General features: G+C 30.2%; 1 protein-coding gene across 9 annotated transcripts in view; it reads left to right on the forward strand.

Annotated features, from left to right (window-relative positions):
* The window catches only part of LOC127700861 (uncharacterized), a 97,844-nt gene that overhangs the window by 24,239 nt on the left and 47,614 nt on the right, over positions 1-25,991 (forward strand). For 6 of the 9 annotated variants that reach the window (XM_052204551.1, XM_052204557.1, XM_052204552.1 and 3 more), the window contains exons 19-46: positions 380-475; positions 927-1,093; positions 1,880-2,024; positions 2,485-2,625; positions 2,926-3,048; positions 3,291-3,503; positions 3,771-3,920; positions 4,260-4,321; positions 5,878-5,925; positions 6,543-6,714; positions 7,859-8,012; positions 8,593-8,750; positions 9,270-9,437; positions 10,779-10,799; positions 14,019-14,222; positions 15,263-15,398; positions 15,938-16,081; positions 16,609-16,760; positions 17,300-17,495; positions 17,942-18,186; positions 19,108-19,216; positions 19,955-20,134; positions 20,848-21,152; positions 21,818-21,961; positions 23,988-24,117; positions 24,487-24,816; positions 25,313-25,417; positions 25,930-25,947. In XM_052204551.1, coding sequence (XP_052060511.1) covers positions 380-475; positions 927-1,093; positions 1,880-2,024; positions 2,485-2,625; positions 2,926-3,048; positions 3,291-3,503; positions 3,771-3,920; positions 4,260-4,321; positions 5,878-5,925; positions 6,543-6,714; positions 7,859-8,012; positions 8,593-8,750; positions 9,270-9,437; positions 10,779-10,799; positions 14,019-14,222; positions 15,263-15,398; positions 15,938-16,081; positions 16,609-16,760; positions 17,300-17,495; positions 17,942-18,186; positions 19,108-19,216; positions 19,955-20,134; positions 20,848-21,152; positions 21,818-21,961; positions 23,988-24,117; positions 24,487-24,816; positions 25,313-25,417; positions 25,930-25,947 — 4,216 coding nt within the window. The remainder of the gene's footprint in view (positions 1-379; positions 476-926; positions 1,094-1,879; positions 2,025-2,484; positions 2,626-2,925; positions 3,049-3,290; positions 3,504-3,770; positions 3,921-4,259; positions 4,322-5,877; positions 5,926-6,542; positions 6,715-7,858; positions 8,013-8,592; positions 8,751-9,269; positions 9,438-10,778; positions 10,800-14,018; positions 14,223-15,262; positions 15,399-15,937; positions 16,082-16,608; positions 16,761-17,299; positions 17,496-17,941; positions 18,187-19,107; positions 19,217-19,954; positions 20,135-20,847; positions 21,153-21,817; positions 21,962-23,987; positions 24,118-24,486; positions 24,817-25,312; positions 25,418-25,929; positions 25,948-25,991) is intronic. The other 3 variants (XM_052204555.1, XM_052204559.1, XM_052204556.1) reach the window with 2 other exon arrangements.

Consider the following 25,991-nt stretch of genomic DNA (forward strand, 5'->3'; position numbering starts at 1 on the left):
TTTAAAAAAAGACAACTTGATATTACTTTTAATGAAAAGCTTGAAGTAATTGTAAATGAAAAATTGTTAGTTGATATGCATTTTAATTTTAAACACTCATTTTGATTAAAAAAGTAACTACTGTAGATTCAAAAATTATTGTGAAGTTTTTATTAACATGAATTATGCAACTCCTTGAGTAATGCAGTAATAAGAACTTGCATTCTGATATCTGATACATGTATTTGTATGTAGCTCTTCCTAAAATCACAACAATTAAACACTTTTGTTCATTCTCCAAAAATTGCAATAATAAATGCAGACAATAATTTCTGAATTAACAGTATATGACAAATTGATTTCGTAATTTATAATTACATATGTTTGTGTTTTGATTCAGGGAACATACCAGGATTATATTTCTGCTGATGATGAGGTCAAACAACTTCTGCATAACATCAACAGACTTGTAGAAGAAAACAGTGATGAGTGCAAGGTAAGCTTTAACCTTACAATAATGTCCTTTCATTACTTTGAAATAAGTAAGTATATGTAATACTTAAAATTCTTAGTGAGTCCATCTAAAAAAAAAAAATCAAGAGGAGGGATGTTTATTTATTTATTTGGCAACAATTTCATTTTTTCAGAGATCTGTATGAAACATATATAATCTACTCTTTCTTCCAGTGAGGACTGTAACTTTCAATTGATGAAGTATTCCATTGTAGTTCTTTGATTTTGAATCCCAAAGTTATGTGTTGTTATGTACTTCCTTAAACTTGTTCAATTTCAAAAGATGAATTTAAATTGCAATTTGAAAAAAAAATTGGCCCATTTGTTATTATGAAAGGGTAAATACTTTTGTATCAGCACATGTACAGTAGCAAGAAGATGACATGAAAATTTGATAGTATTATAATTTTTTTTTTTTTTTTTTTTTTTTTCAGAAATTGATAGAAATATTTGGAGACTATTCCTTCTTATGGCTTCAAGATGTAAACTATACCTTTGATGAATTCCTCAGAGGAAAGTTGTCACCTAATCCATTAAGAAGTCCAAACAGAAACTTTGGTGGAAATGTTAAAGCTCTAGTAACAGAGAGGTCAGAGTCAAGGTAAACACAATTATAATTCAAGGGCTATAAAATCAGAAATTATTGCGTTCATTTATTATTGTGATTTTTGAAGAATTAACAAACAAAGATAAATTATTGCAATATCAGTAAAATCTGCATTAAGATATATGTGTTGGATATCATGGATATATGAATGCGAGTTCATATTATTGCGATACTCATCTAATCGCATTATTTGTATTAATAAAACCTCAGAATAATTTCTAAATTTACAGTATTGAAAAGAGATTTAGTGTGATTTATTTTTAAAAGATTTTAAAATGTACTTTGGTTTTAATGCACCTACAGTGATTGTGAAACAAAATGATATTTTCAGATACTTTTTAATTGAAAATGAGAAAATTAAGTTTATTTTATAGATTTCTGTATATGTCCTTATTTGAGTTAGAGTTATTTCCCTTGGCCACCATGTTGGAGGTGTAACTGGCTGATTTCCTTATTAGACGTACCAAAATTGAAACATGTGGTACAAACAGGTGTGAAAAAATATCCTTACTAAATTTTAGCGATGAATTATGCAAGGCTTCATGAAGTCAAAGTTGTTCAGAAAACCTTATTAAAGTAGAGAGGTCAGAATTTAGCTGATTTATGAAAGATTTTGCACACATTTTACCTCCATCATGACGACAAAAAGGGAAATAAGTTGTGTTAATCAAATAAACTATGTACATGTATTCATATTTATAAGAATTGAAAGCTTTATATGTATGTATATATTTGGTGAATTCATGGATTTGGATATTGAGAACTTTTACTATTTTTCAGATCTTCAGTTGCCAGTAGTTTGAACTCCATGGCAGGAATGAGTGAAAGAAGAGCTTTCTTGACACCCAAGAACTTCAGTGAGGAGATGGAGAAGGCAGAAATTCCTGCATTGGATGAATTTGATGCTGAAATTAACATCTACAGGGTAATGTTCTGTTTCACTACTGGATTTAGAACTTTTCTTAATTTAATATTCATGTGGATTTGGTTAAATTCAATGTTTCAAATATATTTTGTAGAAACAATTGATGGTACCGTATATTAATGATATTTCCTTACTTAGGCAGGAACCTTTTTTCATACCAAGGTCAGGGGTCTTAGATCAAGGATATCTGATTGTGCTATGGAAATGTTTTTGGCACTGCAAAGGTTGCATGTTGCTTCCCATCTTTATCAAACTTCATGTAATAGTTTTCCATGAAAATGAAATAAATCTTTTTTAATATTAGGTCATAAGTTAAGATTACCTGATATCAAATGGAAAAACCCAACTGTTCAAGTTATGTGTCATTGCTACTGGAAGCCCTTGTTTTGAGGTGCCCTTGTTTCTATTGCTCTACAAAGACAGATCTATTGTTAATGTCAGACATGTATGTGTATTTCAGACTGCAAGAGATGAGTTACAGAGTTTAGAAGACTACCATAATGTTGGATGGTTACGAGTGGATTTACAACCCATCAAACAAGTACTCACCACTTACGCTTCTAAGTGGATGTGGACATATACCAAATATTTGTCTGATCAGGTAATATTTTGTAAACCTCCATAACTTTAAAGTTCTTTGCTATCTACTTTTGACCACCAAAAAAAGAGGCTAAGCATATGAAAGGGTTGAAGATAACAGAGGAAAAATTACTATAAAATATCTGAGGTGAAGTTTTAAAATAATAAAGTATGAATTGCTTATATCCATGTCATTGAACTCAGATGGATAATTGTTTCATTGTCAACCACACCACATCTCCTTATTTTTATATAGATATACAGTGAGTTATTAACTAAATATAGAAGTATGTTTTTAACAAATTAACTTTTATGATTTAAGGTAACCAACATGTTGGAGAATCTCGATAGATTCTTGAAGAGAACAGAACCAGAAATAGAAAGTATTACTGGAGAAGAACGAGATACTGCCTCCTTCATGAAAATGATGAGATTGTTCAATGAGGTAAGTGACTTTTCATGTTCTGTGTGAGCTATCAGCCAACCAGTAGAATTTGATATCATTTTCATTAGCAAGACCAGGGAAGGAACATTGATGCACAAATGTTATTTTTGGAGAGAAACCATGCCTGAATTTAAAAATTGCATGTAATTTTACAGTTATAACAGCAGAAGATTTTTAAATCCCTACTTAGTATCATAGTTTGCTTTTACACAAATTTACAACATTTATAATGATAATTATAGGTATCAGCCCAACAATCTGAGATGGATGGAAAGTTTACTGAGATGAGACGTACAGTACAATTACTAAAGAAATATGGACAGAAGTTACCAGATAAAACTCAGCAGTTATTTACTGCAGCACCAGGTCGATGGAACAATCTGAAGACCAAAGTATCACTGGCAAAACAGAGACTTGGTCCCAGGATACAGGAAGAGTCTGTCAGAATTACACAGGTATCAATTCTTAGAATCAGATGTAAGGGATTCTCCAATGACCTTCAGTAAAAACGCTAAAAATAATTTTAATGATCATGATGTATGAATACATTTTTACTGGCACTAAACTGAGTTTGATGTTTTGTATTACATTGGCTATGATGGTTCATCAACTACACCCCTTCATTTTATGCTTGTGTATTGAAAAAATAGAGGTAAATCTGCTAAACCTTTGGTCAGAGGCTTGATAATATTTTATTTGTAACTATGTTATTTAACTTGTAGGATCTTGAAGCCTTTGGATACAGAGTGAATACATTAGCCAAGGAACTGGAGAACTCAGACGTTTATAACAGAGAATGTAACATTGACGAAGCCTGGGTCATCATTGATAAATTCTCAAAGAAACTCACAGTCTTAGAGAATGAAGCACAGGTAATTGATGCTTAATTAAGCAAACAGTGTTATGCCTTGTAAAATCATAGAAAAAAGTAATTTAAAGAAATAAAACATTTACCTTGAAAAAAAAATTCATCGCAAGAAATGAAATAGAAGTCTTAGATAAAAAAAAAAAGTTATTATTTTTCTGAGATCACCGGGTTATCTAAGGAAAAACCAAGTTCACTTGTAGTAGAGTCCTGAATGTGATTTTTGTGTATTAGTATAAGTTATATTTATTTTCAAAGAAACAGTTACCAGACTAAGACATTACCAGAAAGGATAATGTTCATTACAAGATGCAGTATGTTTAAAAACTTTACTTTGTAATTTCAGGATTTGATAGAATTACAAGAACTGCTTGAGACATCAGTTGTTAATTTTGCTATTATTCCTCAGTAAGTATCAGTATTGTCGTGGTAACTGTTCTGGCTCATATAATGATAAAAACAGAGAATTAAACACTACTGGCTGATATGTATCCAGACAGTTTAAAAAAAATAAATGCGGTTTCAACTAAACATGATCATAAGAATTCCTAAACCTAATATGATTTAAAAAATCTGCTTAAAACTAAACAGATCAAACATTTTAAAGAACTGCTCAACTATTTAAACAGATCTGACAGAATGAAACCACTATAACTAAACATAATGAAAACTGCTAAACTAAACAGATGGAGAAAAAAAACACTAAAACTATATTATAAACATTTAAAAAAAAATGTAAAACTATAAAACTGATCAGAAAAAACCCACTGAAATAGTACAATAATTTGGATGTACTAAAACTGAACTAAGTTATTTATGAACACTTTTTCCACTGCAAATTTATAGTATTGAAAAAGAACACATGCAAAAGTAGTCATTGAGACAGCAACCCAGAACACAATACATTAGTGTTATATATTTACATTATGTTGATTTTAAGTTGTAAATAGACATATTAGAAAATAGCTTAGCTGCAGAAAATTATTTTGTTTAAATCATAAAATAATATATTTTTGTTTATTGTCTATGCCTATTGCAGTCCGGAGAATATGAATTTGTAAGTCACACTCGTCCAATAGATTCCTTAATTTTAAAATTTCATAATACTTCTTAACCATTTATTTTAGTGAAATTTAGATAGCCCCCTTACCATTATCATGATTATTGAGCATGTTTTAGGAGTAAGTAGGAACAGACAAAGTATAATATATTGCATGTTTTTATTACAGATACTTTTTTTTCAGACAGCTAAATTTACTTAGTATGATGAAATCTTTGTTTTTTTTTTTGCATGTTTGTTTATTTGTAAAAAAAATGATGATAGAATAGTATTTTACTATTTACCGTGCTGTTTTTTTTTTCTTTAATTTAAATTTTAATACACATTAATTTTTTACGATATATTTATCTTTTTTATTCTAAAATTTTAAATTCAGTACAATTTTTACTTATGCATTTTTCACTGTATCACTAAGTACACAAAAGCAACACAAATATTGTGATTACAATGGACTTATTTCAATTTTTTTATTCATCAGATTAGCACATTCACAATGGCAACAGATGCCTAAACTCATAAGAAAATATTTTTTAAGATTAAAATTTTTTAGTTCTGACAAACACTATTTTTACAGACTCTTTATAATTCAATGTTTTTTAATGATTTTCATACAACTGTTACACAGAACATTTTATTTGTTATTGATGTGTTTTCAAACTGTGGAAGGTTGACTGTAGCTTATTTTTGAATAGCCATGGACTGTAGCTTATTATTCAAAACATGAATAGCCTTAAGAATTTCTATTTAAAAGGTAGTGAGTATGAGAAAAAAAAATTAAAATATCTTTTCAGCAATTTTACCTGAAAACATCTTTATTTTGAATATTCAAATAGAGCTTGTAAAAATATTAATTCTTTAAAATTAATAATGAATATTGGTGTAATATTGTTTACTTAATTTACAGATGTAGACATGAGCTGAACAACCTTAAACAAGTATGGGAGACCGTCAGGTAATACATAGAGCAGTTCTTTTACATATAGATCCAACATAAATATCATTCTTGATATTCATATTAGTTTAATTGGTTAAACTTCTCACACATAATAAATTCTATAATATGAATGATCCTTTAATTTGAATACTGCAGATTCATTATTATTCGTGGGATACTAATTTCTGGGGATTTGTGGGTTTTGGTAAACCACAAATTTAAATGTTCAACAAAGTATAAATATTCTATAGGATTAATAGCAAAATTTTTCAAAACCACAAAATCAAAAGTCCACGAAAATACAATTGTTCCGCAATCCAAGAAAATTGGTTCTTACGAAAATAATTGAATCATCAGTAGATGGACTTTTAGAACCTGTAAAATTTTATTCGGAAGATCAACAGACTGTAAGACTAGCAACAAATACACAGTTTTTCATGATAAAATTACTTAAACAATGATATCAAATTATTCATAATGTTTAACATAGATATATCTGTTTTGTATGAGTTATTTACATTCATTCTGCTTAACCTTACACAGTATTAACTTTCTTAGATAGAAAATTGATGTTCAAGGAAGATAATTTACATCTGTGCATGTTTATTGAAATATATAATTTCTTAATGTTACAGAGTTATTGATGATCAACAAGCAGAATGGAAACGACATCGCTGGCAGAAGATGAACACAAAATTTTTACGAGAGGAAACAAATAAACAGTTAGACATTGTTAGAGCTTTACCCGAGGATGTGTTTACATGGGATGTTTATATGGGATTACATGAGTCTATTACTACAATACAGGTATTGTCTATATTGGATTACATGAGTCTATTACTAGAAAACAGGTAATACAATCATTGTTAGAGCTTTATCTGAGGATGTGTTTACGTGGGATGTCTATATGGGATTACATGAGTCTATTACTACAATACAGGTAATACAATCATTGTAAGAGCTTTACCTGAGAATGTGTTTACGTGGGATGTCTATATGGGATTACATGAGTCTATTACTACAATACAGGTAATACAATCATTGTTAGAGCTTTACCTGAGAATGTGTTTACGTGGGATGTCTATATGGGATTACATGAGTCTATTACTACAATACAGGTAATACAATCATTGTTAGAGCTTTATCTGAGGATGTGTTTACGTGGGATGTCTATATGGGATTACATGAGTCTATTACTACAATACAGGTAATACAATCATTGTAAGAGCTTTACCTGAGAATGTGTTTACGTGGGATGTCTATATGGGATTACATGAGTCTATTACTACAATACAGGTAATACAATCATTGTTAGAGCTTTACCTGAGAATGTGTTTACGTGGGATGTCTATATGGGATTACATGAGTCTATTACTACAATACAGGTAATACAATATGAAAATGTACAAAGGAATGCACAGATGAATCTCAGAGTGCCAATGCATTTTTTTTCTTTGTTCAGATATTTAAAACTTAAAACAATTGTAGAAACAACATTTTTGTTGAAATAAGCCAAAAATGATGGAAAAAAATGTTACAGTAACTTAATTGAATTTAGGAAGTTTTCAATTTTTATATATGATTTTTTTTGGTCTCAGGTGAAGCTGTTGTCTAAAGCCAAAATTTTGTAAGCTTTTCTGTATATTTGTTATGATTCTTTGGTGTCAATTTGGCTTGTAAGCAGACTTTGGCAAAACTACAAAACAAAATATACATGAAAATACACTATCTCGATCCTCGAAAATTAGAACAAGGAAAATAAATTAATCGACAGTATGTACATTTGAAAACTTCTGCACAGTGTTGGTATTAGCCATTTATTATGATTAAATGTTACGCCTATGTAAAGTTCTTAAAGAAATTTTATGTAAAGAACAAAATGTTATGAATAATATGAGAATAGTTTGATTTATAATAAAGTATAAACCTAGGTTTTGTGTTTTCTTTGCAGGCCTGTCTGCCTTTGATAGACGATCTCAGTAACCCTGCAATGAGAACAAGACATCTGAAGTTACTTGTACGAGTCACAGGTGGCACTGTCAATATTGACAATGACACTCTCAAACGAATGACCCTCAAAGAGTTCATTGGCCTTGGTCTTCAAAGTAAGTATTGAAATGCGTCGTAATATGAATTATGAATCTACAGTCTATCAGCCAAAATGAAACTCAAATTATTCCTAAAATGCAATCCAGACACAAAAGTTACCAAAAAATTATCATATCTAAGAAGTACCCATCTGGACACTGATATTTGTATTTGAGCTGCATCGGATAGAAATTGACCTTTAATGCAAGTGCACATATACATGTACATGTATAAGACTTTGATTGATTTTGGAACATTCAAATACGAAGTGAAAGATCAATTTTGATCTGTTTTGTCAGGTTCTTATAACAACTCATTTTTCCAACAGTTACAAACTTTCAGTAGAGATTTTTTCAACCAGAAATAGGTTAACAGATGTATTGATATTCATTTGCATAACGTCGATTTTTATCCCATGCAGCTGATTTGATATTTTCTATCTACACTTACTCATTTTGAAATACCTGAATGAACGTTAGGGAATATGATCTTGTATATTGAATTACTAACCTTCTGTCCAATAATATGTTTTCAATACCCAACCTTATTTTGTTGATATTTGGTACAGTATTCAGTAAATCATGTTTATTTTTTTAGAACATATTGATGATGTAAGAGCTATTGTTCAAAAAGCAGTGAAAGATTTAGCTATAGACCAGTCATTGAAGACTTATGATGAGATATGGACCAGTAAATTATTCAAACTGAGACTTCACACCAGAGTTAGAACTGAACAAGAACTCATTGCTGCTCCTGTAAGTTACAATGCATTGAACAAGATTTTTTTGACATCTTTGATTAGTTAAAGTCTTTCTCCCCAGTTAATGAATAGTTTATTCTTCTGTGTAGAAATTATAGGAGAATTAAATTAATTAGAATAGATTTCTTAGGTATAGTATAGGGTCAGAATTTGAAGTTTATTTTTTCATATATATAATAATACCTCAGTGTATTTCTGGAAAAAAATCGGTAATACATCAGATGTACACAAATATATTATGTCACCTAATGAAAATATAAATTTTGCAACTAGCCAGAATCAAGTCTTAATAGTTATAATCATCAAATTCATTTCTTTAGTTTATTGAAATATCAAGTGAATGTTTTCTGGAACTTGAATTATATTTTATGGTTTGACATATTTGTGTCATATATTGAGTAGTTTTAATTGAAGGAACAGCACTTTTCTTTCTTTTCTTCATGTTGAACCTGTATATAACCTTTAACGAGGAGTAATAACTTGTATCACACAAGAATAATTGATTGTGTTACAGGATCAACACAGTGAATCTCAGAGTGAAGGAGGATCTCAACCTCCCCTGCCTATAACAAGTCGTAGTCAGGCTAGAACAACTAGTCGTATCTCTAACCAGAGCTCAACAGGCAAAAATAAACGTAGCAGTATAGCTTCACTGCCATCATCTTTACTTAACCTTGGACAGGTAATAATTAACAAATACAAAAATCAACATCAAAGGCATTTGTACAGTGTAGAAAGCACACATTGAGGGGGTTTTCAATATTTTCCAAATATGAAATTTTGGAAACTTTTTCTTAATCATACTGCATCATTCAACATTTTACTAGTAGTTATATAAAGTTATTGAGGAGACCAGTTGGGATTGGGTGTTAAAAGTTTGTGCTTAAGCATTGTGCAAATGTTAGTTTTTCAGAGAGACAAGAGTTTTTTTTAAAAAGCAAGAAAATATTTAAATATACATATCACACATCATTTGCATGATATCACATTTGTATTCAATGCTAGCTTTAATTCAATCATTTTTTCTACTACTTTAAATGTATTCCAAAGTTTGTAATATCACATAGTGTATATCTTTATCAAAATTAGCAATTGCTATTAGCTGTCATGGAATGACTATTTATAAAAGCTAACAAAGAAATATGTATTACTGCCAAGGATTATTTTTATCTCTCATTTTAAAAAAGTACACAGGCTTTCTTAAAAAGTTTATATCTTTGGCCGTTCCAATTTAAGACCTCGCAGTAATTAAGAATACAAACCATTCTTTTTCCTTAAAGCAATTTTTAAAGTATTGAAAGGATATAACTGTTGGGATCTTGAACTGGTGTCAAACGAAAAAAAAGAAGAATTTGAATATATATAAATTAGTAAATTTTATCTGTCTTCTAGTTAATAATTAATTAATTACTTCATTACAGGGAAAGAAAAAGGTGTTTTAAAATTATATATAAGTAGTTGTTTATATCAGTATAGCTGTTAGAGCATGGAGCTTTACTTTTATTTGGGAACTAGTTACTCTTAAGAGTGTGACAGAAAATTTGACTCATGATATATATTTATATTTGCATGATATAGACAATATACAATTTATACATATATAAGTTATAGTAATTTAAAGTAGAATCTGGTATCCTGTATCAAACTTGACTATGATTACATTCCTGATCCCTCATCATTCTTTTTGTTTTAAGATGGCCCATCAAACAATAGAAAAGCTATTATAAACAATGTGAGCTGTTACAGCAACATATGAAGCATTCAATCTTAAATTGAAAATGATTATTGGTGAATTTACTGTTTCAGATTAAAAAAAAGTGTTGGTTATTTCATTGTTCTTGCACTAAAATGATAATTAGATTGCCATTATTAGTTGAATATCCATTGTTGAGGACATTGTCAACCAGTTAAAGTTTTGATGAATGCCTTTTTAAAATGTCAGCCAGAATTCTTCAGATTCTGAAACCACAAATTATAAGTTTAATTTTCCCTGGTATATAATTTGTATGGACTACTTTTACAGATGAAGGATAGTGTAATTAAGGTATAGAATGTGTGTGGTCTGCTTCATCTTTCAGTTTATCTAATCTTTACAGTAGCTAGCAATTTTGCAAGATTATGGGACTGATTTTAGTTACACATTTTCATTCATGTTAGAGAGTTTAAATATAAATCTTTCAATTTGCATTTTCATATTACTATTAACAAGATAAAAATTTTGTAGAATTTTTGTAATGAATAGCAGATTTGATTTTCAGTTTTTATAATCATTTGTTGTTAAATAAATGCTTTTTATATTTGTTTGTCATTAACTGAGTCAGTAGTATTTTATTGAATTTTTAGACATGCTAATATTAGCCTTACCATTTTTTACTTGTACTAATTTTAATGAATTATTTAAGATTATATTTTTGATACAGTACCGTTCTTCATAATGAATAAAAATCATCAGTAAAAAGATTGTCATAAATTTTAGTTAATTTTATCACATTTATTATTCTGCTTTTCACTCAGCAAGCATTCAGACTTCTATATCAAACACTATTTTATTGCGAACCAAATGAAACTTTTCCACAGATTCATCTCTTATTGGTCAATCTATTTAAACTTTTGTCAGTTCTATTGTCCCATTGAATAAATACAATAGCTATTGTTCTCTGTGTAGTTTATTCACTGGGACCTTTAAATTTCTTCTAAGAGAAATCCATCACTCTTTGATTAATTTACCTGAGTAAAAAAATTATCTTCTTAATAGATGAAAATACATGTTTTATACTCACAAAACTGCATGTGATGTTGTATTTATTCAATATTAATAATATATTTTCGATCTGTTTAATATAAACACTGATTTAATCATAAAAAGTTGCTTTATGGCAACATTTTTAGCATTGTTCTATTGAAATTTTCATTTTTTTGTTTTTGTTTAGTGTTAGAATACATTTAAGAAAGCCTTAATTTAAACATCATCATTTTCCAGTTTTTATTTGTCAAACACATAAAAAAATTAAATAGGAACAATGTTGAAAATTTTGTCAGAAATCAACTGAATCACTGTTTATATTAAACAGATTGAAAATATATTATCAATATTGAATAAATACACATCACATGCAGTTTTGTGAGTATAAAACATGTATTTTCATATTTTAGAAGATACTTTTTTTACTCAGGTAAATTAATCAATGAGTGATGGATTTCTCTTAGAAGAAATTTAAAGGTCCCAGTGAATAAACTACACAGAGAACAATAGCTATTGTATTTATTAAATGGGACAATAGAACTGACAAAAGTTAAATAGATTGACCAATAGGAGATGAATCTGTGAAAAAGTTTCATTTGGTTCGCAATAGTATTTATAAGTGCACATCATGTATAAATAAAAGAAAAACAGAATATTTGAAACAAACTAACAGACAAAAACATCTTTGAAACTTAAATGATTAACATGGGGTATTTTTACAAACCATTTTTGAATAGGACTGGTGTTAATAAAAATTATTCTAAAAATAGATGTTCCAGCTTGTAATGTAGTTTTATTGCATACCACCAAACTGTAACTATGTAATTCAGAATCAGCTTCCTCCTGACATTTGCAGTAATGAATATATCTTTTAAGTTGCCCTTAAGAAATGACAGTCTGCTATTTTAATATGTCCCAAGTTAACAGAATCAGATCCTTCCTGACATTTGCAGTAATGAATATATCTTTTAAGTCGCCCTTAAGAAATGATAGTCTGATATTTTAATATGTCACAAGTTAACAGAATCAGATCCTTCCTGACATTTGCAGTAATGAATATATCTTTTAAGTCGCCCTTAAGAAATGACAGTCTGCTATTTTAATATGTCCCAAGTTAACAGAATCAGATTCTTCCTGACATTTGCAGTAATGAATATATCTTTTAAGTCGCCCTTAAGAAATGACAGTCTGCTATTTTAATATGTCCCAAGTTAACAGAATCAGATCCTTCCTGACATTTGCAGTAATGAATATATCTTTTAAGTCGCCCTTAAGAAATGACAGTCTGCTATTTTAATATGTCCCAAGTTAACAGAATCAGATCCTTCCTGACATTTGCAGTAATGAATATATCTTTTAAGTTGCCCTTAAGAAATGACAGTCTGCTATTTTAATATGTCCCAAGTTAACAGAATCAGATCCTTCCTGACATTTGCAGTAATGAATATATCTTTTAAGTCGCCCATTAAGAAATGACAGTCTGCTATTTTAATATGTCCCAAGTTAAGTTAACTTTAGATTTTTATCTATAGCAAAAGCAGATACCATAAGATTATTTTATCAGCATAAATATGATCACTGTGGAAATTCAAAGTGACATCATTTTCATCAATTACACATTTTTCAATCGATAATGTATATCATATCAACATTATGGGAAATATAAATAGATCTGCTTGCTTGTTAATGGGATAAATACATTTATTAAAACACTGTTGAAGTGGTCAGTGACTTATGAACCATGGGTATGCTAGGTTCATGATTAAACATGTAATATTAGCAAAATTTAAGACTTTTTTTGTTCGATTCTGGAGAGTAAACATGCGAAACGGCTACCACATCTAAGAAAGGTGTCAAACACACAAAATTCTTGTTTATTTATTGATTTCTGGTATATGTTAGCAACAGGATACACTTTAATACTACATGTGGTGTAAATATTTTTTTTATAACTCATTTTGAGCCTATCAATCTGACATTGTCAAAGTAGAAAGTTAATAGTAATGCACTATCATACAGTACAATGTTTTTTTTCTAAGCATTTTTTACATAAAGGTCTGTGTCGAGAGTAAAACTTGATAAGTTTTGAAATTGAAATTTTTGATAATGTAAGCCATTCATATGTTTGTGTGTGTGGAGCATGAGATTTTGGGTTTGATGGTTATTTGAAGTAACACAGTTTGTTGATGATCTTTGATTTTTCATAAAATAGTGAAAATAACTCAAATGTTTAAAGTATGTAGATAAATATACACATTATTCCTTTAAAAAATTGTAAAAATACTACAGCAACTTGAAACATTTCATATTTGTGAATAGTGTCACTTTGTAATGATAATGATGTGTATTCAGAGCTTCCATCCCTGGAAGTTGCATGCATAAAAATCTTGAATTCTTTATGATACAAGTAATTTTGATATTAAACATACATTTCAGTTTCCATATTTTCATTTATTTCACTTTATTTTACATTAACATCAATTAAATGAAATTGAAATGCATTTGACATATTATATACAGGACACAGGGCAAATATTCTTACTGAACAAAAGTGGACCAATATTTGAAGAGTTAGAAAACCACCAGGTGGCATTGCAAGCAATGCAAAGTTCTGCTGGATCATTCCTGGATGATATTATCAAATGGCAGAAGAAATTACAACAGATAGAAGCTGTCCTTGTAATGTGGTTAGAAGTTCAGGATAAATGGATTGAACTAGAAGAGGTATGGGCATACATAGATCCTTGAAAATAAGTTAAAGTTATATCTTATTTCCATAATTTTAAGTGAGCTGAATAAATATGAGGCCATAAAAGGTTGTTTCCAATAAATTTAGCCTTTGATTCAGCATGGAAAAATCCTATATTCTATGATGAAAGTACTGGTCTATAAGTCTCAATACAGTAAGTCTACAAAATTGGACAAATATTTAAGGGATTATGACAGTAAATATTTAAGGGGTTATGACAGGTGTTTTTTTGCTTTATTATTACCAATAACTGAAGTTGGAATTTTTAAGAATCAGCTTAATTGTTTGCTTCTCTGCTCAATTGTTATATACTCCTTATTGCTATGGATTTTATGGAAACTTGACTCGATGTAAGTAAATTAAGTCTAATGAAGAAGTACATTAAGTCTAATGAGGAAGTACATTAAGTCTAATGAAGAAGTACATTAAATCTAATGAAGAAGTACATTAAATCTAATGAAGAAGTACATTAAGTCTAATGCAGAAGTACATGAAGGAGTATAATTCAGTAGAAGTTTTATTAGTTAACATTGCTATTCTTTAAAGATATACCTTAGTAGGTGTAACTCAAACAAACATTCAGTAAGAACTGCAATAATTAGTTACGTTTATATATCTACTAGAAAAATATCTTATATGGTACTGATTCTATTTGCATTACATGCAGCCTTCACGATAAACTTTTGAATCTATAGGCCAAAAGCTGAATTTTACAAAACTTTTAGTTAGATTCTTGAACTATTGGCATGTAGAGATGATTTTTACAGGCCCTAAAGCATTTTTACAAGTCTTGGCTGGTGGGCCTGTAGTTGAGCGTGAAGACTGTTAACATGTCTTTCTTGAATAACCTTCCGGAGACTAGAGTAGACAGGGGAGATAATCCCATTGTGTTAAGAAAAAAAATAGATCTGCAGATGTTTATCATGAAAATACACAAATGATTGAAAATACATTTTACTTTTTCCATGATGGAGGTAGTTCAATTAGAAATTAATTTGTATGAATTTGTTGACAGATATTTTCTGGGGCTGATGTTAGAACATCTTTGTCACATGATGCCAATAGATTTGCTGTTGTAAATAGAGACTTCAGACTTTTGATGAGAGCTACAGAGAAAAATCCTAATGTTAGACAGTGCTGTGAGAGGAAAAGTAAGTTTTACATATAAAAAAACTGATGTTAGAAAGTTTTATGGGGAAAATGTAAGTGAAGCTTATAGACATACTTTGGTAGGTAATGTTGAGAAACAAAAAAATTTAGTTTAGTATAAAAAAAAGTTTGAATATCCATGGTAAATCATGAGTATTAAATACTAATTGCCTGTTACAGAGCTTCTTTAAAATATAAGCTATTGATATCAAAATTAGTCAGATGGTTCAACATTAACAGAATGAGGCTGTTTCACTTGAGCAGTTTCCTCTTCAGCAACTAACACTTTTTAAAACCTCTGTATGAAAAAAGGTAACTAAAGAATAGCTACTACCTTACAGCCTTCTACTATAAATCTGATCCTATGAAAGTAGGCTTTTTAAAAATGCCAAGGTCAAATTTTCGTTAATTTTGCCAGTATAGGTTAACCAACAATTTAAATGTTCCATAAAGTAAAAATTTTCTATAGGCTTGTATGCTGACTTTGTAAAAACCATGAATAATGAATTTGTTTTAATGAATTTATTTCTTTTTCTTTTAGATATTTTGGTAATATTAGAACACATGAACCATAGTTTGGAGCAGTGTAGAAGATCATTGTTGAACCATTTAGAAAGGAGAAGACAGATTTTTCCAAGGTTTTACTTCCTGTCAATGGAAGATGTCTTACATATAGTCTGTAATGGTAAATATTAAAATTCATCGTAACTTCTGAGATTGATACATTATACACAGGTAAAATAGCTACGGATGTAAAATGTACGTACGGACGTATAATACCACGTCTGTGATACATCTGTAACTTTTTTACCTGTATCAATTGACCTCTTGCATAGATATTGAACAAATAATTTTCTTAATTCTTACTATAAATTTTCAGTGCTTCATTTAAAAAAAACCAGAAGGCTATCAAGCTATCAGATGTATGCTATTGATCAATTAGTCTGATGGATTCCTAGATTACCTTTGAATCTGTTAAGGCCTGGTTTTTTTCATCTAAGATTCAGAATCAAGCAGGAATTTCACATTACTGTGATTGAAATTTTGAAAAATTGTAAGAATCACAAGAGTCAGAAGATGTAAAATTGGCGAATGATATTTATGGTAAATCTTAATTGAGCATGTAGAAAAAGCAGGACCAGAGCTCGTAACAGCTGTCTATTACAGTATAATATATTTGACCATCTGATCAGTTATTCTATTGTGTTTCAGGTTATGACTTAAACCAAGTGAATGTTTATATTGGTAAAGTGTTTGAGAATGTTGGCAGTTTGTTGTTTGAAGAAGTAGAAGACAATGAGAAATATCACTACATCATAACTGGTGTTAACAGTGTTTTGGGAGAGAGGCTAGAATTCCTACAGGTATGTCACATGACCACATTCAGTTTAGAATATTTTAGTTTGATCATTTTAATTATTTTCAGCATTAAGATTAAGTGTTTGTGCTGTTGATAAAATTTCTAAGACAATTGAACAGTATAAATGTAAATATAACTCTTAATGTGAAGTTCTTATTTTTGAAGATTCAAAAAAATGTAAGATATGATAATTTGGATGTTCACAAAATATTTTTCCAGTTTCAAATATTTCAGATTCATGTAATGTATAAAACTTGATGTGTTCATGCTTAGAATCTGTCTTACTGTGCATATCCTAAAGGCTTTGTCCTTTCACAGTACCAATTTCTTAAATGTTTTACCCAATTGCAGTTTGACTTCATCCCTACCAGGTGATCACCTGGTAAGAAACAAAAGCAGTGTAAAAAAAATTATACTCAAATCTTATTAGATCTGAATTCCACATCTGTCATTAAAATTGGAAAGATGTTTTTTTTTTTTTTTTTTTAAATATATCTATTTTATTTGTTTTTTTACTGATATGTTTGTTATTGTTTTTTTTAGCCTGTACCATGTGAAGGACAAATAGAAACATGGCTGACAAGTTTTATTCAAGGTCTTAAGAATGCTTTACAGTACCAGATGGCTACAGCATTAGGACATGAGAAAGCAGGACCTAAAACAAGACAGATTAGAAGTGCTGGATCTCGTAAAGTAACCATTAAAAAATCAGGATCAGCTACTAAACAAAATGCCAAAGGTACAATTTCTTGATTTACTTTATCACTTAAACAGTGTTCATTTTATGCAGTTAAAATTATTTTAACAGTGACATCTGTGTTCAATTAAAGATATGTCAAATGATACAGTTAGAATCAATTAAACAAAGACATTTATATTCATGGAAGGATATGTATATCCTGTCCATGGGTTAAGAGAGGGCTGTGTTAACCTTGTCCAACTTGCCATCCAAAATTTTGTCTATATGTCAAATCAATTGTATTTCCATTTGGAAAGCTGGTTTTGATTGAAGTTCATTTCTATATATGAATAGTTGTATCGTTGTACTATTTTGGAGAATGAATATCTTTCGATCAAGATGGAGTTTTGTATAGAATTTAACTACCTCTTTTAGTTTGTCAAATGTATATAGATATAGATTTATAAAAAAAAAAATAATATATGAATGTTCCTATTATTAAACAGATAGAGCCTCAAGTAGAACTGGTAGCAGACAGGCCAGTAGACAGAGTAAGAAACAAGCAGAGGAGCAAAGTCGAGCATCCTCGGTAGCTGATCAGTTATTAACGGAAGAAAACAAAGATTCTCAGAGCTCTTGGACCTTAGACCATGTGGCTGAAGTAGTATACTTAGCTACTCAAGTACAGATGACTGAGACAATAGAGGGAGCTTTAAAGGAAATGGAAAATGGCACCAAAGATAAGCTAGAGGTTTGTAGAAATCTTTTCATATCTAACATTGTTATTTTGAATGAATATTTGAACTAATGGACCAAGTAATTGTAATAGGAATGCCATTTTTTTTAGACAGTCATATATTATTGAACAAGATGTCATTTGTATGGATATTGAGATTGTACATTGAAAGTTGTATGGACAGATGTTGACTTTTTATTTTCTTCCATTGAATTACTTAATACCGGACAGTTTTGTGTAAAAGAAATTTCATATATAAAACTTCATCTGCAAGCTAAGTAAAACTTGCTTTTAATTATAGAATAACTAATCAAAGAATTCAAATAGAGAAAAATATTCAACGAGTGACCGAACAACACATTAATTCACGAATGCGCGTAGCGCATGAGTTAATTATCAGTGTTGTTCGGTCATGAGTTGAATATTTTTCGATATTTGAATTCTTTGATTAGTTATTCTTTTTATTACATTGGAAAATGACTTTTTTGTGAAATTAAAGTAGAAAATGTAAGGAACTATATCGTTTCTACGCATTCGCAATTTGTTTTGATCCGACGTTATCGACGTCTTGACAACGCCTATTGTTGTATGACGTCAGAGGAGTGAAATAACCACGTTTATTTCACATGTTGAATTATCGGTTTTTATTTCACTGGGAAATCAATGTAATTCATTGCAACCAATGTAATAATGGCTTTTAATGCATGTTCATTTTAACAACTAGCTTATTATGACACTTCTTGCAAAGTGTTCATAAAGCCAGGTTTTGTTTAATAGTAGGTAGACATAATAGACATGGGTTTTTCTCATTGTTGAACGTAGTTCTGTGACCTATAGATGCTAAGATCTCATCCTTTGGTCTCTGGTGGAAAGTTGTCTCATTGACAATCATGCCATATCTTCTTTCTTATAATAATTTTATATGATATTTTACAGGCTGCATTAGCTAAGATAAATACCAGTATCAAGGCTACAACATTACTGCTGAAAGGATTGGAGGGAGAAAAGGAAGCAAAACTTAGGAAGGAGAAAACTGAAAGTGAAGGTATTCATATCAAGACATTGTCAAAATATTACCTGAATCCTGTTACCTGGAAGATGTTATACCTTCTCACCTTTTAACTTTTCCTCAATATTGTGTAACCTGTTTAATTTTGTCTTAGTGAATACATTGGAAGACTAAACATCCAGTATATTTTCAATATTCTTTAATGAAATACATGTTTGAAAAAAGGGATTGTACTTTTTCAAAATTTTTACTATACTTTCCTTTTTTCCCATACACTTCCTGTAAAAAATCAAGTACTATTCTTCCTGCCAAAGATTCTGATTTTGTTATGTTTTTCTTGAAAATAGGCACTCAAACCCAACTATATTTTTTCACATTTTTTATATATTTTCTATTGAAAAAGTGGTCATTTTCAATTTTAGCAGCAAACATTATAAGTTTGAATATACTAAATTAAGTTGTATAAACTTCAATGTTTAAGTAACTGTGGAAATCATTTTTGTATAGTGTATAAGCTGTCTGACTGATAAGATGGATGTCATAAATATAGATAAGGTCTGATATTATTAGACATTGAACAAAAAAATATGGTCAATTGATTGTTGGTTGCTTAACAACAACAAATAATATGTATTCAGTTATTCATCAAGAAACAAATAGTGTATCATGATTATTCTCTTTTCAAAAGGACCAATAAAACCAGTTATTATCAATTATTACATTATGAAGTATATTTTCAATGGTAAAAAAAATATATTGTATTTACCTCTTCAGCTGCTAAGTCACAGAGAGATGGACTTGAAGATGAGAATGCATCTGTAGCCGGAGCTCGCAGTAGTTATGGTGGAGCATCATTGGAAGCCTCCAGGAAAGACGGGTCTCTCTTGGATCTGGCTGACACCAGTAGAACTCCCATTATAGAGGAGGAAACAGAACCTGGAGCAGATGGTATTTGTAAGTACTTGGAAACAGGTCAAGAACACGATCGTACATATATATTATAGGATCCCTAAAAGGTCTTTGAAAAAAATGTTTAAAGAAAGTGTACTTAAGACCAAGTTTGTTATATATACAAACATTATAAACACTATAAACTGGTTTCATATGACTAAGAAGCCAAAAAGGTCAACAAATATGTTGTAAACAATGTCATTAGAATTGGTAAAAAATTGAGCATGGAAGTAAAAAATCATATTTGTAGACTGTATTATCAAAAGCTTTTTGCTTCAAAACTTTCCTAAAACAACAATATTTTTTAATTATTGAAAACAGTCCAAAAATTAAACTTGCACACATATATTAAATATTGTAAAATCCTAAAATTGAGAATGGAAATGGGGAATGTGTCAAAGAGACAACAACCTGACCAAAGAGCAGAAAACAGCCCTGCATATTATTGCCTTACCTTAAATAAAAAGTATTGGTATGATATTGTTTTACTTGGAAAGAAGTTTGAAGAATTTTTTTAACAATACTTGTGAGAGGTTGTTGGTTCAATCCCAGGCCGCAACAAACCAAAGACTTGAGTTGTATACAAGTAAATGTGATTGCGAAGTCTTGGAGATCCCCTTCTACAAATCTAAGGACCTACCTGGCCAACTGTCTAAACTAAACTTCAAATTCTTCTTTTGACTTAAAATAACTGTAATTGCTACTTTTATTTCTAGCTATAGTAGAACCTCAAACAATGGAACCTATAGATACCATGAACATTACTGCTGCTGCTGCAATGGAATTACGGCAAGAAGAGACGGAAATAGAGGAAGAAAAAATAGATCCATCGGAACTCAAACTGTTATTGTTCCCAGGTCAAATACAAAAACTGTCTTCACTTTTGGCATTGCTGGCACATCTTAGAGACTTTATTGAGAGAATTATGGAATCTGATGCAGGAGCTGAAGCAAACTCATTTGATTGGAGTGCTCAACTTAGATACTACTTCAATAAAGACAATAGATCTATTACTATCAAGGTCATTTTTCTTCATTTATAGTAAAGATCTATAGATAATAGAGCTATTATACTGTAAAGATGATATAATTTTATTTAGAAAATTATTAAAACTCTGATAAAAGTTTCCAAATGCTATTCTGTTTAAAACAAGAGAATGAAAAATTAAGCTAGATTTCATTACTTTATTTTATTTTAATCGCAATACATAACTGATAATCAGATCTCTTATCCTGAGAAAGATCCCACTATTTTGTTATTTTTACTTTTTAGTATAGATATAGTTTTTTCTTACAAAATGTGTACCAGTACTGTAAATTCAGAAATTATTGCGAGGTTTTTATTATTGCGACAAATTCGACAGAGTTGTAAACCCAATAATTTAAACTCGCATTTTGAAATATTTTATATGAACTAAACAGGATTTTTCTCAAAATCGTAAAAATTAAAATCGCATTTAAGTCTAAAATGACAAATTCGCAATAATAAATGCACGCAATAATTTCTGAATTTACAGTATATAAATTGTGGATCTGTTTCATTGTTGTTTATATTTTAACTGATGATCAGTCTGATTGGTTTTAATATATTACCAGTATCATGATTTTTCCATATGTCTTTGGACTATTTTCATTTTTTGTTGCCTATAATTTGTAATAATTGTTTTTATCATTTATTTGATTGCAGTCACTGAATGCAGATTTTGATTATGGATATGAATACATTGGGTCTAGTCCAAGAGAGGTGATCACTCCACTAACAGAGAGAGTCTTTGTGTCCCTTACTCAGGCTATTAAATCTCACATGGGAGCTATGTGTGTTGGACCAATAGTAAGTATGACAGAGAGAGTCTTTGTGTCTCTTACTCAGGCTATTAAATCTCACATGGGAGCTATGTGTGTTGGACCAATAGTAAGTAAGACAGAGAGAGAGTCTTTGTGTCCCTTACTCAGGCTATTAAGTCTCACATGGGAGCTAAATGTGTGTTGGACCAATTGTATGTACAGTACACAAATCATTATTGAAAAAAACAGTTGTACATAATTCATATTTTCATGTTACTGGTCTGCTTAATTTTAATTTAACAAGGGTTATTTAGAAAAACTTGTTACCTGTTGATTTAATTATTGCTCAGCTTGCTTCATACATTCATTTCTACCTCAGATTTACAAAGTTCTTTCTTAGTACTTTTATTTAAGCACAAATCAGTTTGAAATAACTTTTGAAAGTTTAGATCAAGCATTCCATTACAAGAATATATAAATTCGGTTGGAATATTCTCAAAATAATCATTCATTTTGATTTTGAAAATTTGTTATCAGTGATGTCTTTTTACTTCTAATGCTTCTACATTTTTAAGGAAAAAAGCAAAAGTAAAAAATAACTGAAAGAATAGTTGTTGATGATCAAAATACCAAATATCTTAATGATTTTTTAAAAAACTTATTTAGATATAGGAGGAAAATATGGAATGAATTGATCTCCTTTTTTATACGACCGCAAAATTTTTTTGCCTCGTATATTGGTATGACGTTGGCGTCGTCGTTGTCCGAAGACACATTGGTTTTCGCACAATAACTTTAGTTTAAGTGAATGGATCTCTATGAAATTTTACTATAAGGTTCAATACCACAAAAGGAAGGTTGGGATTGATTTTGGGGGTCATCGTACCAACAGTTTAGGAATTAGGGGCCAAAAAGTTCCAAAAATAAGCATTTTTCTAGTTTCCAGACAATAAGTTGTGGAACAGTGTATAAATCTCTCTGAAATTATACCACAAAGGGATGGTTAGGATTTGCCTTGGGGAGTTATGGCTCAAACCGTTTAGGAATTAGGGGCAAAAAAGGGGGAAAAACAAGGATATCCTGGTTAGAGGACAAATACTTTAGTACAAAACATAATTTAAAGCAGTGTAAGGGAGGTAATTCGAATACATCATTTGAATTACCTCCCTTACACTGCTTTTAAATTATATATAAAGTAATGGTTAATGAACAATTAAGACAATTTAAAAGCAGTGTAAGGGAGGTAATCCAAATACAACGTTTTGATTACCTCCTTTACACTGCTTTTAAATTATGTTTAAAGAAATGCATATTTATAAAGGAAGTCCAGTAAAATGTTGCATCTTTTTTTTTTACAAAAAAATCCATATGAAAGATTTGACACCATATTTTAAATTCTATTATAAAATAGATTAAGTTAGCACTATGGTAAATTTAAATGGGTAATTATGGTTGCAAACTCCATTTGAAATTTGAATTGAGATTATGACCATATCTTGAGGGAAAGAATTTTTTTTTGGAAAAAAAGGGGGGTAGGGGGGGGTAAAAAGAAATTGTGGGGGGTCAATTTTTTCTCTCTTTTTCAAAAAAAAATGTGTGTGTGTGTGGGGGGGGGGTTAATACGCAACAGCATAGTGTAGCACAAAAAGCAAAAAAAAAAGGGGGGGTAAATTTTTTATTTTTTTTTGTGGGGGGGGGGGGGTCAATTCGCAACAGCAAAGTGTATTGCACAAAAAGCAAAAAATTGAATATAAATTCAAATCATATAACCAATTCTAAGTTCTTTGACTACAGTTATTCTGTGTCAGAAACCTTTTATGTGTCAAATATTTAATTACAATCCAAATTCAGAACTGTATCAAGCGCGAATATTGCGTCCTTTTTTGCCCCAACTGTTCAGGGTTGGACCTCTGCGGTCGTATCCAGCTGTGCTCGGCGAAGCAATTTATAAAATATGATACAGTATTGTGTTTTTTATATGATTTTGCTAAATCCAAATTATCCTGTGAGTTCTATTTTTGACATCCACTAGACAAGTTAAGCTGTACTGATATCATATCTTGTACTTTCAGGATTGTGGTAAATTTGAATTAGCCCATGAGTTAGCCAGATCTCTAGGACATCCATTGTACAAGTTTAGCTGTACCAATACAACAGATTATGTGATGTTACATGACATCTTTAGAGGTTTAGCATCAACTGGTAGGTTTACTGTAGTTATATCAGCATGTTTTGTCTTTAAATGTTAAAGAGCCAAAGATAAGATAGCGTATAAGATATGGGTACTTGGACTTCTTTTGTCTAGCAGTAAGACACTTGTTGTGGGGGTTTGCTTAGCTGTGCAGGATGTATCATTACATTGTCATATTAAGTCTGATTTGGAATGTTTAATCTTAAATAGGTGTTGATATAACTTTGTACCTATGTCAAAAGTGTAAAACTCATCAGTTATCAATATAAAGACCTATTTGAGTCTTGAAGTTACTCCATCTTACCTATTATAAATCCTTAACTTTAGATATGTTTTACCATATAAGGTAACATCATAGCATATTGATTTCTATTTTACAGGTTGCTGGGTATCATTTAATAATCTGAACCATCTGAGACCATCAGTACTCAGTGTATTTGCTCAGCTAATACAATCTGTTATGGATGCTCTCAAGGCAGGGAAGGGTGCAGTCCATCTTCAGTCAGATGACATACAACTCAACCAATCAGGAGCCTGCTTTGCTTTACTAGACAGTGCCTTACAAGTGCAGTCAGGAAATCCTGATGCTTTACTCTTGTATCCATCAGCTACAGCTGCCTTACCTGACTACATCATGAATCAGTTCAGGACTATATCTATCATTAAACCTGACCTTCATCTGGCTTTAGAGGTCATGTTGTGTAGTCAAGGTAAACATTGTTACATTTGTTTAATTATAAGCCATATTTAAAGCAGTAACTGTAATTGTATTTTTATTCACTTGGTAAAGTAGGATTTCATCTTACTGTTTGTAAAGATAGATAATAATAGATTATCGTTTGTCATCTCAACGAGATTGATTTTCTCGCTTGAGCCGGTACGGCGAAAGTGAGAAAAGCAATCGAGTTGAGATGACCAATGATAATCTGTTTATCGCTATTTTACCTATGACGACGTTGTTAATTTCATTGACAACGGCACCTGCGCCCTTAGTTTGTAGCGATAATTTTTCATATCACTCTACTGTGCTGAGAAAGGAAATTATCAGTCAGTAAGATCAAAGGAAAATTTCGTAAAATAGCTATAATAATATGTTTTGCATATTAGAAAATTTGACTACAGAAAGAAATGTTTAAAATATAATATGCCACAAATACATTTTTTTCTTTTTAGAACATACATATCTAAAGTAGATTTATATTACAGGTTTTCTTGGTGCTAGAGAATTGGCAAGGAAGACAATGTCCCTTTATGAACTTTACCGTAGACTGCTTGGTACCAATGTACCAATATCAGAAAACATCATCTTAGGTTTGTAGAGTATATGGGTAGATCTACTGAATGAATATTTCCCTTTCTTTTTATGCAAATTACATTTTTTACAACTCAATTTATCATATTCCAATTCATATCTTTAATTTTTATCAATATTTATATTCAATGAAAAGTCTGTTTTGCCACCTTTTAGTTAACAAAAATCTTTTTCACCTCATTAATACCAAATATCCATTTATAACCACTGTTTCATATGACTAACAGTTCAACACTGTACAAGTAAGCTACAATATGTAATCAAGAAGTGTCATAAAAACAATTGCTGTACTTTTAGAACTTTAGAACCCTGGAGAGAAAGGCTAGAAAACAATTAGAGTTTTTTTAATTGGAAATGGGAACCAGATTTAGGATTTAGTAGTATAATTGCTAAGAAAAAATATTATAGTATTTTTTATTGGAAATGGAAACCAGATTAGGTAGTATTATTGCTAGAGTAATAAAGGATTAGTAGGATTATTGTGATGTTAAATTAATATTTATTATAACAGGTAGAATTAGAGTTATGGGTAAGTGTCTGTGCAACTGAAGCATTAGACTGGATGTAGTCAAT

The sequence above is a fragment of the Mytilus californianus genome, unplaced genomic scaffold (genome assembly GCF_021869535.1).
Source record: "Mytilus californianus isolate M0D057914Y unplaced genomic scaffold, xbMytCali1.0.p SCAF_5, whole genome shotgun sequence".
NCBI classification, from domain to species: domain Eukaryota; kingdom Metazoa; phylum Mollusca; class Bivalvia; order Mytilida; family Mytilidae; genus Mytilus; species Mytilus californianus.